This window comes from Pseudophryne corroboree, chromosome 1 (genome assembly GCF_028390025.1).
Source record: "Pseudophryne corroboree isolate aPseCor3 chromosome 1, aPseCor3.hap2, whole genome shotgun sequence".
Lineage (NCBI taxonomy): Eukaryota > Metazoa > Chordata > Amphibia > Anura > Myobatrachidae > Pseudophryne > Pseudophryne corroboree.
In genome coordinates this window covers 316,556,920-316,572,944 of record NC_086444.1, presented here as the reverse complement: position 1 = coordinate 316,572,944, position 16,025 = coordinate 316,556,920, and the positions used below count along the sequence as shown (strand labels likewise).

The window sequence follows — 16,025 nt, the reverse complement described above, 5'->3', positions numbered from 1 at the left end:
TCCCTTCCTGTCAATCACTCTATACATGCCCTGGGTGCTTGATTTGAGGTGGCGCACCAGCGCGATACGGTAAGCAGGCTCTGTCTGCAATGCAGGGAGGCACCACCACCTTCTCCATTTGCCAGGCGTCGTCCCTTTATGTGGCTGTAAATCTCCCCCAGGGGCTGCCCAGAGCTCGCCTTTCTGAACCCTCCTGCTCTGAGGAGGAAGCTGATGCGGCTGACTTGGCTCAGCTAGGCGGGGAGTGAGACTAGTGGAGGCAATGTCCAGGCCCACTCTTCTACACCGCCGCGTCCCTGTCACCTGTGCAGGCGGTGATCACCGTCGGACACAGAGACATAGGTCTGTCCTCCCTCGGGTATCTCAGGATAGAGCCTTACCAGTGCATGCTGGGTCAGCCACCCAGTCCTGTATTCCCTGGCACTACTCTAAGGCATGCTGCATGAGACAGCACAGCTGCAGCAGGACAGGTGCCTCCAGTACTGTTCTACCATGCCAGCGCTGCTCAAGTGATGCCTTATTGTGTCTCGCAACGTGAAAAACGGACACAGCTGTGTGACGTAACATGAACAAGTGGCATTTCTGTGTGGCACAATGTTAATAAGGGGCACTACTGTGCAGTGTAATGTGTATGAGGCTGCTCTACTGTGTGGCATAATTTGAATAAGGGAGGGAGGGGAGTACCCAAATTACTATCTTGCCCCAGGTGACAAAAATCCTAGTTTCGGCCCTGCTCTAACCCCTCACTCATATGTGCCTCTGCCCCCCCTTCATGTGTGCCGCCAACTAATATGTGTTTATCTGCCTGCTTGTCACCTTCTTTGTCCCTCTTAGTGCCATTAACCCATCTGTCTCTCCACCCAATCTATCCTTCTCCAATATTCCACCATTTATTTCCCTCTTACACCACACCTTCTCCCCCCTCATCTTCCATTTCACCTCTCTTCACAACTTTTCTTCCTCTTCTTCTGCATGTTGTAGGTAGAACTCGATTTGGTTGCTGTTTATCAGAGGCGGCGTGGATAAATGGAAACACAGCCAATGTGCAACACTACACAATTGAGCCTAAGGTTAGCTTGTAAGTACAACTTTCTATTGCCAGCTGTTACCACTGCCGGTGGTTTGCATGGGGGGGGGGGGGGGGGAGCCTATTAAACAAGTACTACTTATTCCACCACAATACAATAAAATATTTATTTTTTAACATCATAACATCAATATTTTGTGTGCCCGGGATCACACTACCCCTATGTGCCTAATAGGAATAGGCCTTGGTGGGTTGAGATGTGTTGGAGGTTTGAGGAAGGAGTGTCCCTGTATGTTTCATTTGTACTGGGCAACACAATTTCTGATGGCATCCCTAGGAACGGTCAAAAGGTCTAAAGCAGTGTGCTCTACAGGAATGGGGGAGTGATGGCTGAAAATTGTGGACAATAGGACAAATCTATGATAGCCAGTTTTGGCCCAAATGTTATATTTTAAAAATAATGCAACATATGCCAATCCCACTTTGCCCTTTTGTCTAGAGTTTGGCAGTTAACATTGGTGGAAAACCCAGGACCACACCTATGCAATATTTACATGTTTTAAACAACTAGGGTAAGTGTTATATATCCTCACCTGTGTAATTGATGACCATTGCTTTACCAAACACTGAAGGAGAGTACTTTGGGTTTGCCAGCTTTGTATTTAAGTACAGTCTGAAGTTTGGATCATAATCAACCTCTTTATCTCCCAAAAAGAGAAACTGACGGCCTTGGGCACCTTTAATATTTTTCTCTAGAACATTGTCAATGACAGGGTCAATATACTCATCAACATCTTGAAACAGGAATGGAAAGCCGTACTTAATGGCCATTTCTAATTGTTTCAAGAAATCAGGGTCATTAAAAGAGGAAATCTAAAAAAGAAAAGAAAATATTTTTAATACTCCAATGTTTTTGTTGGCCCCTATCAGTTATCATTCAGTAGCCACTTCTAATATATATAAGTAACATCATATGTAAATGGCTAGAATATTACAACAATAACATTTAGTTTGAAGCATTTGGGATAATACAGCCCACATCAGTATTTCATAATCTGTAATTAATTTGCACAGTGTAAAACACTTTATAACTTGCATAAATCATACAGTAACTGACTTATAATGTATGAAAAATAGATAACCCCACCTTAAGGTTGTTCCTTTCCTCCTTCCTTTTGATCCAATTCAGTGCTTGCTGCTGAGGGTCTATGCACAGCGGGAAGCGGCTCGCCCTAGTGGTCAATATGCCATTTTGTATTGAGAGTTCATCTGGAGGTAATCCTTCTGAGCCCCACCTGCAGGAGATTCGCATATAGCAGCAATAAGATTACTGGAGATTTAACCGAGAGTCACAATGTATGCTTTGTCATATACTAATATATAAATGCATTCTAGGATCCAGCCGTTTTAAACTGGATTTATGGATAATGCATATTATATTTGTGATCAGCTCCCAAATTACTTGTTATAATTGTTTGACTATTTTAGGCTTTGTTAATCCACATCAGATTTTGATGCTGCATGCTGATGTTCCTAGCAGTTTGTTATTATGATTGACTGGATAATCATGGCAAAAGGAAGGGCTTCATTCGCAACAATGTTCTGTTAACTGTAGTTGTTGTAGTCACATAGTAGAATTACAAACGTTTACACACCGAGCCTTGCATAATGTGTAATGGTGTGTACACACGGTGAGATATTTTCTTACGATTTTGACTATATAGTCAAAATCGTAAGAAAAGTTAGTGCAGATCGCAAGGTGAAAGTCATCTTGCGATCCCAATTCAATGCCGATGCGCGGTCCCGCATGGTCGGCATCGCAAGCCTAGATAGACTGTGCAGGCAAGCCAATTTTGACTATCTAGTATAAAAGATAGTCAAAATTGACACTTAGCCAAAATCGCACAGTCAGTATCGCAAGCACACTCATTATGTGCTTGCGATGCCGACCTAGCCCCTGTTGCATAGTGAGAATCGGGCATGGCCCGAATCTCACTGTGTGTATGGGCCTTAACATGCATTTACCATAGAGACACCTTCACTTGTTTCTGCTCGTACCTTGTAAGGATCCCAGGTTTTTTTTTTTATCCCTTTATTTAAAAAATAAGCAGTATGTAATTTACAATAAAAGGCAAAGATTAAGGCTAATGAGACGGATATACAATAATTCTACATGTATAGATATCCAGAGGGCGCTAAAGAGTTAAAATTTGTTAATTTTAATGAAAATTACATAGCATGTATAACACACATAATTAAGATTATAATTGCAAATTACAACATATATAATAAAATTAAAGATGGATGTTGGAATTTGCACTTATAAGCTAATTCATGTGTGTTATACATGCTATGTAATTTTCATTAAAATTAAGAATTTTTAAATTTTGAGCGCCCTCTGGATATCTATACATGTAGAATTATTGTATATCCGTCTCATTGTTCTAACTAAATTGGACATACCAGAGTGTCTTGGTTGGGGGCTGCATTTTATAAATTAACTATAATACAAGGTGACATAAGTTTTCATTTATTATTATTTTTTATATATTTAATTTTTTTATTATACCGTACTTAATCAATTAGATTAATTTAGTAGATATTAAATTGGATATCACCTATTGCGCCCGGTTTTAATTAAACTATCCTTAAAGATTAAGGATATAAAATCTAGGAACAGTAGAAATTGTTTTAGATAAACTTGAGACAAGAAAGATAAAAACTGATCCACTTTTAGTAGGCCGGTATCCAAATAAGCCTGATAGTTTTTTAGCCGATATAAACGAGACAGTAGTGTGATTTTTGACCAATGGTCATTATCGGGCTATCTAAAATGCCCCATTTTCGGACAATAACACATGGTATCTAGGAAAAGTATCCACACCCATGTGTTATCGTGGATAAATGGGTCTCCTTTCAGGGATTACGTTCTTCACGTTCTTTAGGCATCCAAAGCATTATCTCCGATAAGTGCCGGCATTGCGGATAAGCGGCACTGGCATCAGGGCTGATAGATTAGCCCCAAGGTAATCCATTAGCAGCAGTAAATTACCGCTGCTAATTGCAGAAAGATGGGAGCATCTGGGTAAGGAATTCTGTTTTATGTTGCAGTCACTGAACGCAAGTATGCTAATTGATGTGGTCTCAGCATTTAAGTGAGGTAAACACACAAGCCGCAAAATAATGTACGTGTTTATATATGCGACATAAATACAGAATTCAGATAAGTGTTGCAGAGACAAAGGGGGTCATTCCGAGTTGTTCGCTCGCAAGCTGCTTTTAGCAGCTTTGCACACGCTAAGCCGCCGCCTACTGGGAGTGAATCTTAGCTTATCAAAATTGCGAACGAAATATTAGCAGAATTGCGAATAGACACTTCTTAGCAGTTTCTGAGTAGCTCCACACTTACTCGGCATCTGCGATCAGTTCAGTGCTTGTCGTTCCTGGTTTGACGTCACAAACATACCCAGCGTTCGCCCAGACACTCCTCCGTTTCTCCAGCCACTCCCACGTTTTTCCCAGAAACGGTAGCATTTTTTCGCACACACCCATAAAACGGCCTGTTTCCGCCCAGAAACACCCACTTCCTGTCAATCACATTACGATCACCAGAACGAAAAAAAAACCTTGTAATGCCGTGAGTAAAATACCTAACTGCATAGCAAATTTACTTGGCGCAGTCGCACTGCGGGCATTGCGCATGCGCATTAGCGACTAATCGCTTCGTTGCGAGAAAAAAATACAGAACGAACAACTCGGAATGACCCCCAAAGTTAATAATACAGGGTATAATCCAGGGTTAGAAAAAAAAGTTTTTTAAAAGAACAAAACAAAAAATTGCTTTTAGTGAAATATATAAAATAAATCAAATCTAAGTCTAATAACATTATTAATTTTAGAAAGCATTAAAACGTGGTTGATCAAGGTTTCTAATACATGATTACATTTTTTTCCATTAAAACATTAATGCAAAAAAAAAAACTGGTTTAAAAAGAAAAAAATGGTTTAAATAAAAAACAGCATTTTTTACAGCTTACTATTCCTATTACCGTATATACTCGAGTATAAGCAGAGATTTTCAGCACATTTTTTGTGCTGAAAAAGCCTCCCCTCGGCTTATACTCGAGTGATGCTCCGTAACTGCTGCCTGGGAAAACTTACCCTCCCGTGCTCCCCCGCTGTTTTGTGAAGGAGGGACACGGAAGGCACAGCGCACGCCTCTCCTGTGTACCTCCTGCGTCTCCGGCGGGTCTAAATGAAGTACCCGTTCGTGAGCTCTGATTGGCTCATGAACCGGCACTTCATTTAACAGACCCGCCGCGGTCGCCGGAGACGCAGGAGGGACACAGGAGAGGCGCGCGCTGTGCCCTCCGTGTCCCTCCTTCACAAAACAGCGGGGGAGCGCGGGAGGGTAAGTTGTACCTGGCACTGTGGGAGCATATTTGGCACTTGGGGGGGGGGGGGGGGGGGGGGCATATGTGGCACTGAGAGGGCATATCTGGCACTGTGGGGGCATATCTGGCACTATGAGGGCATATCTGGCACCATGGGGGAATATCTGGCACTGTGGGGGCATATCTGGCAGTATGAGGGCATATCTGGCACTGTGGGGGCATATCTGGCACTGTGGGGGCATATCTGGCAGTATGAGGGCATATCTGGCACTGTGGAGACATATCTGGCACTATGAGGGCATATCTGGCACTATGAGGGCATATCTGGCACTATGAGGGCATATCTGGCACTATGAGGGCATATCAGGCACTATGAGGGCTGTGTACGGCTAGAGCTGCATTTCCCACCCTAGGCTTATACTCGAGTCAATACGTTTTCCCTGGTTTTTGTGGTAAAATTAGGTGCCTCGGCTTATATTCGGGTCGACTTATACTGGAGTATATACGGTACTTCTGAATATATGTAGATAGACTAAACATATTAATACATACAAAGACACTCAGAGATAGATGAAATTGAAAATAAGAACAAGAAGTTAATGTTAAACATTAGTCCTACTTATTACTTTTTAGAATTAAATAAATTGGAATATTAATACAACATGGAAAAGGCAAAAGCAGTTTTCAGAGAGAAACACACACACACACACACACACACACACACACACACACACACACACACACACACACACACACACACACACACAAAAGAAGGAGTTAAGCATTAGCAATGGACATATCACTGGCATTAAACATTTTGTATAAAAACACTATTTTTTGAGGTATAATAGGCTTTTTTGTCCTTTCTGACATACTTGTCCTTTCATCCCTCTCTACCCATCATGCAATACTACTCATTTTTGCTTATGTGTAATGTTATGTTTTTGTTCAAATACATTAGATAACTATACTGCTACAATAATACTTATTTATTTTATATATTTCATACCATTTAATTAGAGACCTATAGTTCTCCTTTGGATCCACATCTCGGAGATTTAAATGTAAAGAAATACAAAAAAAATATATGTCTAGGCTAACTTATTTACTTACCTGCTAATTTCAACATCATCAGTAAGTAGACTTTCAATCCTGAAGGGGTGACTCAGCGGGACTTCACGGTCCACTATGTCCTGCTGCCATTCTGTGTATACCATCTCTTTACGGAACTCCCAATTGAAGGCACCTTCATAGCTGAGGAATGCAGAGCAGAGCAAACAATCTCCAAGTAACTTTACTCTCCTCTCCTTCAGGTCTTCTAAATCATTTGTCCACCTAGAAAAGAAATATTCAAATCAAATACAGGTTGAGTATCCCATATCCAAATATTCCGAAATACGGCCTTTTTTGAGTGAGAGTGAGATAGTGAAACCTTTGTTTTCTGATGGCTCAATGTACACAAACTTTGTTTAATACACAAAATTATTAAAAATATCGTATTAAATGACCTTCAGGCTGTGTGTATAAGGTGTATATGAAACATAAATGAATTGTGTGAATGTAGACACTTTGTTTAATACACAAAGTTATAAAAAATATTGGCAAAAATTACCTTCAGGCTGTGTGTACAAGGTGTATATGTAACATAAATGCATTCTGTGCTTAGATTTAGGTCCCATCACCATGATATCTCATTATGGTATGCAATTATTCCAAAATACGGAAAAATCCCATATCCAAAATACCTCTGGTCCCAAGCATTTTGGATAAGGGATACTCAACCTGTATATCATAGATAACCAACCTCTTGCCAGAGTATACATTTAATCTGGACCTAAATTTCCCAGCCAGGATAGGTTACCAGGACATGCTGCTCTTGTCTTGGTAAGAGTTTCCTTATGTGCAGTGAGTTCCATTTCATACAGTATATGTATTTCTGCTGCTCTGGTAATGTGTGTGCTGGGACATTATTCATGGCTTGAGAAGAGAACTGTGAAATTATTGGTGCAATTCCTTATAGCTCAAATGTTTTTGTATGGCATTTACAAAAATCTGCTGACCTCCTGCTGTATGTCGTCATTTTAAAATAAAATCTACACAACAGATTTTTTAACAAACAAAAAAAACAGGTCACTACTGGACGTAAAGTAAGTGTGTTGCAATTGAGTTACAATTCCGATAAAGGAAATTTACAAAGGACACAGCAAAAAGGTTTAAAAAATATTAAAGATCAATGGAATAAAACGACCGCTTAAAATAACAAAGGTTTTCCTAGATAAAACAAGTTTCCAAACTTGCCTTAAATTCTCAGATCCCAAACCAGAGATCAATTTATCAGCTGCAATCAGTCTACGCTCCATAATTTCCGCTTCTTTCTGCAGCTTTTGCTTCTCTGATATGGCGTCTTCATATCGTTGTCCCAAGGTTTTTAACTCACTCTGGATGGTGGCTAATTCAGACTGGATCCTCTCCAGCTCCCGCTTACTTATATAATAGTTCCGCTCCAGTTTTGCCACCTGCATTATGGGAAAAGGTATTTCTTCTCTAAATTTAAAGTAACAATGTTTTAGGATAAGCACTTAAGAGGCTCTGGTGCTGAGACACAAATGTTAGTGGTATACATTGTAGTGATAAGTAGACCTAATGAGATTTGGTGGAGACCTCAGAACATGTGTTTCAGAGAGAAAACACAAAAATAATCATCTGAAAAAAAAAGTAATAAAAAATGTTTAACTGATATTTATCTTAATATATCCCGACTGTGGGGGTAATTCTGAGTTGATCACAGCAGGAACTTTGTTAGAAAGTTGGGCAAAACCATGTGCACTGCAGGGGAGGCAGATATAACATGTGCAAAGAGAGATAGATTTGTGTGGGGTGAGTTTAATCTGCAATCTAAATTGCAGTGTAAAAATAAAGCAGCCAGTATTTACCCTGCACAGAAACAAAATAACCAACCCAAATCTAACTCTCTCTGTAAATGTTATATCTACCCCCCTGCACTGCACATGGTTTTGCCCAACTGCTAAAAAATTTCCTGCTGCGATCAACTTGGAATGACCCCCTGTGTTGGAGAGGCTGCTATGTGCTGCGCTACACAGTCTTGTTATATGACAGCTTTTTACTGTATTAATTAGTAAAGACCTTGGTGAAAAATATACTTAATTTTTGTGCGCTCCCTCTTTCTTTAGTTCTTACATTTTGAATAGAAGTAATGGACATTATAGTGGTATTTTATAGACAATATATTGGGATTGAATATATATTCATTATATATATGATTTCTTAATAGATATAGGGGTATATGCAATTTCGGTCAAATTCCCGAAATTGTCGAAAAACTGGACTTTTTCGCCAAAAAAAAAAAATCGACAATGCAATTCAGTACTTTCCATCAAAAAAACAGACTTTCAAAATTCGACTTTTTGAAATTCGACATTTGTCAAATTCGACATTTCGGCAATGGTACAAATGCGGCAATTCGCCAAAAGTATATTCAATTGAAGTTTGGAAATTCGACAACAGTGCTTTTAGACAGTAAATTCGTCATTTTCAATCCGCCACACTTTGGTGGGGGAATCTAATAAAAAAAAATTAAAACATGTTTTTTTTTGGTGTTTTTTTTATTGGTAATAGCATATCTATTTATATTAGAAGGGATTAGGTAATTGGTTTGTCTATTTTGGAGGCACAAGTATTATTTATATATTTTTAAAAATATTATTATTATTATTATTTTTTTTTAAATGGAATGGTAAAATCCCGAAAAAAAATGGCGTGGGGTCCCCCCTCCAAAGCATAACCAGCCTCGGGCTCTTCGAGCCGGTCCTGGTTCTAAAAATCCGGGGGGAAAAATGACAGGGGATCCCCCGTATTTTTAAAACCAGCACCGGGCTCTGCGCCTGGTGCTGGTGCAAAAAATACGGGGGACAAAAAGAGTAGGGGTCCCCCGTATTTTTTACACCAGCATCGGGCTCCACTAGCTGGACAGATAATGCCACAGCCGGGGGTCACTTTTATACAGCGCCCTGCGGCCGTGGCATTAAATACCCAACTAGTCACCCCTGGCCGGGGTACCCTGGGGGAGTGTGGACCCCTTCAATCAAGGGGTCCCCAGCCACCCAAGGGCCAGGGGTGAAGCCTGAGGCTGTCCCCCCCATCCAAGGGCTGCAGATGGGGGGCTGATAGCCTTGAGAAAAGTGTAAGAATATTGTTTTTTTTTCAGTAGTACTACAAGTCCCAGCAAGCCTCCCCCGCAAGCTCGTACTTGGAGAACCACAAGTACCAGCATGCGGGAGAAAAACGGGCCCGCTGGTACCTGTAGTTCTACTGAAAAAAAATACCCAAATAAAAACAGGACACGCACACCGTGATAGTAAAACTTTATTACACACATGTCGACACACACATACTTACCTATGTTCACACGCCGACCTCTGTCCACTTGTCTAAGTAGAATCCTCGTGTACCTGTGAATAAAATTATACTCACCTGATCCAGTGTCCAGGTTATAATCCACGTACTTGGCAAAAAAAAAAAACGAACACCCGGACCAAACGGACTGAAAGGGGTCCCATGTTTACACATGGGACCCCTTTCCACGAATGCCGGGACCCCACGTGACTGCTGTCACAGAAAGGTCCCTTCAGCCAATCAGCGAGCGCAACGTCCTGGCACTCTGCTGATTGGCTGTATGCGCGTCTGCTGTCAGAAAGCGCATCGCACAGCTCCCTCCATTAGTTTCAATGGTGGGAACTTTGCGGGTAGCGGTGGGGTTACCCGCGGTCAGCCGCTGACCGCGGGTGACCTCACCGCTGACGCAAAGTTCCCACCATTGAATATAATGGAGAGGCTTTGCGATGCGCTGTCTGACAGCTCAGACGCGCATACAGCCAATCAGCAGAGTGCCAGGACGTTGCGCTCGCTGATTGGCTGGAGACCTTTCTGTGACAGCAGTCACGGGGGGATCTCTGCATTCGGGGGAAGGGGTCCCATGTGTAAACATGGGACCCCTTTCAGTCCGTTTGGTTCGGGTGTTCGTTGTTGTTTTTTGCCAAGTACGAGGATTATTTTAAAAGATCCGGACACTGGATTGAGGCGAGTATAATTTTTTTCACAGGTACCCCGGATTCTTCAGTGACGAGGGGGGCGTGGCAGTCGGCGGGTCAACATAGGTAAGTATGTATGTGTCGGCATGTATGAAATAAAGTTTTACTTTCACGGTGTGTGTCTCCTGTTTTTATTTGGGTATTTTTTTTCCAGTAGAACTACAGGTACCAGCGGGCCCGTTTTTCTCCCGCATGCTGGTACTTGTGGTTCTCCAAGTACCAGCTTGCGGGGGAGGCTTGCTGGGACTTGTAGTACTACTGGAAAAAACAATATTCTTTCAAATTTCTCAAGGCTATCAGCCCCCCATCGCAGCCCTTGGATGGGGGGGACAGCCTCGGGCTTCACCCCTGGCAATTGGGTGGCTGGGGGGGGGGACCCCTTGATTGAAGGGGTCCCCACTCCCCCAGGGTACCCCGGCCAGGGGTGACTAGTTGGATATTTAATGCCACGGCCGCAGGGCGCTGTATAAAAGTGACCCCCGGCTGTGGCATTATCTGTCCAGCTAGTGGAGCCCGATGCTGGTGTAAAAAATACGGGGGACCCCTACTCTTTTTGTCCCCCGTATTTTTTGCACCAGCACCAGGCACAGAGCCCGGTGCTGGTTTTAAAAATACGGGGGATCCCCTGTCATTTCCCCCCCCCGGATTTTTAGAACCAGGACTGGCTCGAAGAGCTCGAGGCTGGTTATGCTTTGGAGGGGGACCCCACGCAATTTTTTTTCGGGTTTTTTCCCGTTTTTAAAAAATCAGCGGGACTGTCGAATCCGTTTTTTATTGAATATGGTAAATTTCGTCACACACTTGCCGGAATTCGACGGTCGAATTGTGTCGAATTAAAAAACGGGCGAAAAATTGCCGCGATTCGCCGCTAATTGCATATACCCCATAGTCTTGCTTAACAAGATGTAGGTCCCTGTACATTAGAACATAACAGAGCCCAGCTCTACTTTAGTTCTCAATTAATCCACTATACAGTATACAGTATTGTAGGTTAAACAAATGTCACTGCTTAAGGTTAGTATTTGGAACTTGATTAACTTGAAATAGGAATATGAAGTTTAGGCGTCTATTCATGAAGCAGTATAAAGTGTGGAGAAGTGAGCCTGTGGAGAAGTTGCCCGTGGCAACCAATCAGCTGCTCCGTACAATTGTACAGTATGCAAATTAGAAATGTTACTTCAATGCTGATTAGTTGCCATGGGCAACTTCTCCACTGGCTCACTTCTCCACACTTTTCACTGCTTTATGAATAGACCCCTTAGTTTGTTATACAGGTTGAGTATCCCATATCCAAATATTCGAAATACGGAATATTCCGAAATACGGACTTTTTTGAGTGAGAGTGAGATAGTGAAACTTTTGTTTTTTGATGGCTCAATGTACACAAACTTTGTTTAATACACAAAGTTATTAAAAATATTGTGTTAATGACCTTCAGGCTGTGTGTATAAGGTGTATAAGAAACATAAATGAATTGTGTGAATGTACACACACTTTGTTTAATGCACAAAGTTATAAAAAATATTGGCTAAAATTACCTTCAGGCTGTGTGTATAAGGTGTATATGAAACACAAATGCATTCTGTGCTTAGACTTGGGTCCCACCATTATGATATCTCATTATGGTATGCAATTATTCCAAAATACGGAAAAATCCCATATCCAAAATACCTCTGGTCCCAAGCATTTTGGATAAGGGATACTCAACCTGTATTATACACACAGAGTCTAATGCAGTACTATGCAAATTTGCAAACTCACTTTAAAAAAAAAGGTGAAAAGGCATTGGCGAAAATGCCTTCAAAACAGACGAAAACGGCCCTAGTTGAATACTCAGTGGAGCTAATTCATTAGCTCCAAAATGATCGGAGCTAATTGCATACCCCCCTATTTCTCTCTCACATACACTTAGACAGGCAGTCTACTATTAAATATAGCATGAATATGTAAAGAACATTTTTTGTAAGTGAATGCAATATGACTAAAATGGGTTTGATTTTTTAATTTTCTGTTGCAGGTATGTGATTGTACTTCCGGCAGGAGGTTCTGCCTGCTTTCTGCTATCTCTCTCAGTTTATGGAGAGCTCTTCTTGTGTGATCAAATTCAAGTCTACATTCAGAACAGACCTGGAGACACACTAAAAAAATGCTAACATTTCATATCTGAAGATTGCTACCACATTAGACCAGAGATTCAAGGACCTCAAGTGTATAACAAGAGCTGAGAGGGGTGAGGTGTGGGCCTCAGCCACCTTGATCAAGGAAAAGAGGGTTGTTGCAGAGAAACCTGGGGAAGCAACAACATCAGAGTCACCAAAGAAAAAAGCTATCCCTATTGGCTTCTCCATCAGAGTCTGATTCTGAACAGGAGGAAGACTCAGTTAAGAACAGTGTGCATCGATACAGAGCAAAGCCAACCATCAGTACTGAGGCCTGTCCGTTAGAGTGATGGTCCAAACGTGCAGGCTCACACAACAGGCTGGCCTCCATATCCTGTGAAAGGTTGTTTTCTTTTGCTGGTCATATTGTACGGAAGAAGAGAGTTTCTTTATCAACTGAAAATGTGAATGACCTTGTGTGTCTTAGCGACTGGTTTGGTGTAGAGGAGTAAGAAAATGTAAAGTCGGAGTAATGGAAAGACTAAACAGTCCCCTGCACAGTAAATCCCATCTGTGTACTTTTTCTTGTGCTCGACCACTTCACCTCACTCTAACAGGGCCACTTGCTACTGAACATGGGGCCTGATTCAGGTTGGTTAGCAAACCAAAGAAGTACTCTATTGGGCAAAACCACCATGTTGCCCTGCAGGTGGGGAGATGTAACATGTGCAGAGAGAGTTAGATTGGGGTGGGTTATATTGTTTCTGTGCAGGGTAAATACCTACTGCTTTATTTTGTGATTTAGATTTCAGTTTGAACACACCCACCCAAATCTAACTCTCTCTGCACATGTTACATCTGTCCTCCCGCCCCCTGCAGTGCAACATGGTTTTGCCCAACAAGTACTTTTTTGGTTTGCTAACCAACCTGAATCAGGCACATAGACTGCTTATGCTACTCTCTGATAAAATCTATATTTTCTCTGCTGGTACCTGTTCAGAAAAAAAGAAAAAGCTTTAAATGTTAACTTGCTGTCGCTTGGAAGGTGACCCCTATGTTATGATCGTGGCTCTGGACTAACTTGAGGGTAACTTGTTTTTCTATAACAAACTAGATTTAAAAAACGTTAATGCCCTGACAGGAGCAAAAAACATAGGTTTTATATTTGATTTGATTACATGAATGATTACGTTGTGATTTACAAGAAATTTCTTGTAAATCACAACTTAAACATTAATGTAATAAATTTCTTAAAGAAATATTTTAAAAGTAAACATTTCTCACTGCTATTGTGTAAAGAGAATTCTGCTGTTAAAAAGCACCTTATTTGTTTAAAGTGTTTGCAAACATATAGCAGTACTTGTAAAATAAAAGTGCACAATACACTATTTTTGGACTCATTATTAAATTTTGCGCATATCAATGCGATTAATCACAGAAAATCATGCCATTAATCACGATTCAAAATTCTGATCGTTGCCCAGCACTAATACAAATACAGTCACTTCAGAAACTATTGTTAATCATACTCTACCTTTTCTCTCTTTGGTTTGATCTCTTTAGCCACATCACAATAACCCATTACAGCGTCGACAAACTTCAGCATCCCCAGGCCTGCTTTACTAATAGCCTCCATTTCTTCAAATGTTGCATTGAGATTTTTTAAGAAACCTATAGACAAAGCAGAAAAAAACAACAGATTTAAGGCATGTCAGTGACCCAGACACTGTAAGGCAAAAGCACTGGGTTAGTAGAACAGCAAATATATCACTTGGTAACAGACTGCCATAGCATATATATTGTATTATTACAGTACCTCTGACTGTCTTGACTTGATTCTGGGTGATTGCATCAAAGTCTATTTCCATGAGTATCTTCAGGAAATTTGGTTCCGACATCATTCCCTTTGCATTTTTCCAGCTGATCTCCCTGTACCCTCTCATCACCAAGATACACTCACAAACAACCTGAACTTGCCGTGGGGGTTTGGCAAATGTCCTTTAACAGAATAGTAAATACATTGAATCTTTCCATGAAACGATCATGGTTGATATGACACAACAGACCACTGCAAGCTCAAACATCATGCTATACTACTGTACAATTGACCCAAACAACATAAACAACTTTAAAAAAAGTACAGTACCAAGTTTATTACTGATAGTAATAAATGCTTCATACTGACTACAAGTAAGCAAACCAAAATATATACTTACAGCTTTTGTAGATAGCTCTGGATTTTAGTAGGTTTGCTGCTGTCTAAATAATGCATATTACAACTTACCTAGTGCTCAATCTCTACAGGAAAACGTATAATGTATACTGTATATTCCATAGGCAGTATAGTACTCCATTACAGTGAACCCATTCTGATTGTTATGCTTGATGCTGTTAATATGAAACAGAGCAAACATTCTGTATTTCTATATACTGCACAAGAGCTGGGAACGCACATCCATATTGTTACACTCCACAATACTCCACTCACATTAACACCTCACAGCACCGCACTCAGAGTGGTCATCACATGGCCATGAGACGTGTACTTACATCTTCCTTTGATGAGCATTTAGGTAAAAAAAAAAAAAACCTTATTTCATCTCATGTACAACAAAACTACTACAAACATGATCAGAACAAACTGCAGTTTGGATACAGGGGAGAAAGTCTGGCCTTTAGTGGTCGGGCTGACTACAGGTGAAGAATACAAGGTACAGAGGAGGTGTGCAGGTGTGTCTCCTATGGCAGAGCAGGGTAATAAGGAGAGTGTATGTTATGGAGCAGGATAGTTACAATGAGAGAAGTGTGTGTGTTGTGTGTGTGTGTGTGTGTGTGTGTGTGTGTGTGTGTGTGTGTGTGTGTGTGTGTGTGTGTGTGTGTGTGTGTGTGTGTGTGTGTGGGGGTATATTAGGAGCATGTCTTGCTTTGGGAAAGGAAACATGCCCACCTTCACGCAAAAAAACCCACTGAATTCTGGCATCAGCACACAGCTGGCAGAGATCAGTGGTAGATTTACTAAAGCTTCTAAAACAGACAAGTGGTGGTGTTGCCCATAGCAACCAATCAGACTCTAGCTATAAATTTTTAGTGACTTCTAGAAAATGATAGACAGAATCTGATTGGTTGCTATGGGCAACACCACTACTTGTCTGTTTTAGAAGCTATAGGGGTATATTCAATTGAAGTCGGATCCATTCCGACATTCATTTGTCGGAATGGATCCGACCTGGGCTATTCAATGTTGTCTCAATTCGACTTTTAAAAAGTCGAATTGAGATGCGGGAGCTGAGTCAGGGGAGAGCCGCGGGCAGACGGGGGAGAGCTACCCGTCTCTCCCCCTGCCTCTCTGCTTCTCCCCGTCCCCGCATCACAGCCGCTGCTCACGGCAGCGTCCACC

The 16,025-nt window shown here is 41.3% G+C and overlaps 1 protein-coding gene across 2 annotated transcripts in view; it reads right to left on the bottom strand.

The window, feature by feature from the left end:
• Positions 1 to 16,025, bottom strand: part of DNAH10 (dynein axonemal heavy chain 10) — a 712,041-nt gene that overhangs the window by 41,704 nt on the left and 654,312 nt on the right. For both annotated transcript variants that reach the window (XM_063964569.1, XM_063964570.1), the window contains 6 exons: positions 14,445 to 14,626; positions 14,163 to 14,299; positions 7,720 to 7,937; positions 6,535 to 6,756; positions 2,175 to 2,322; positions 1,621 to 1,900 (listed from right to left, as the gene is read on the bottom strand). In XM_063964569.1, coding sequence (XP_063820639.1) covers positions 1,621 to 1,900; positions 2,175 to 2,322; positions 6,535 to 6,756; positions 7,720 to 7,937; positions 14,163 to 14,299; positions 14,445 to 14,626 — 1,187 coding nt within the window. The remainder of the gene's footprint in view (positions 1 to 1,620; positions 1,901 to 2,174; positions 2,323 to 6,534; positions 6,757 to 7,719; positions 7,938 to 14,162; positions 14,300 to 14,444; positions 14,627 to 16,025) is intronic.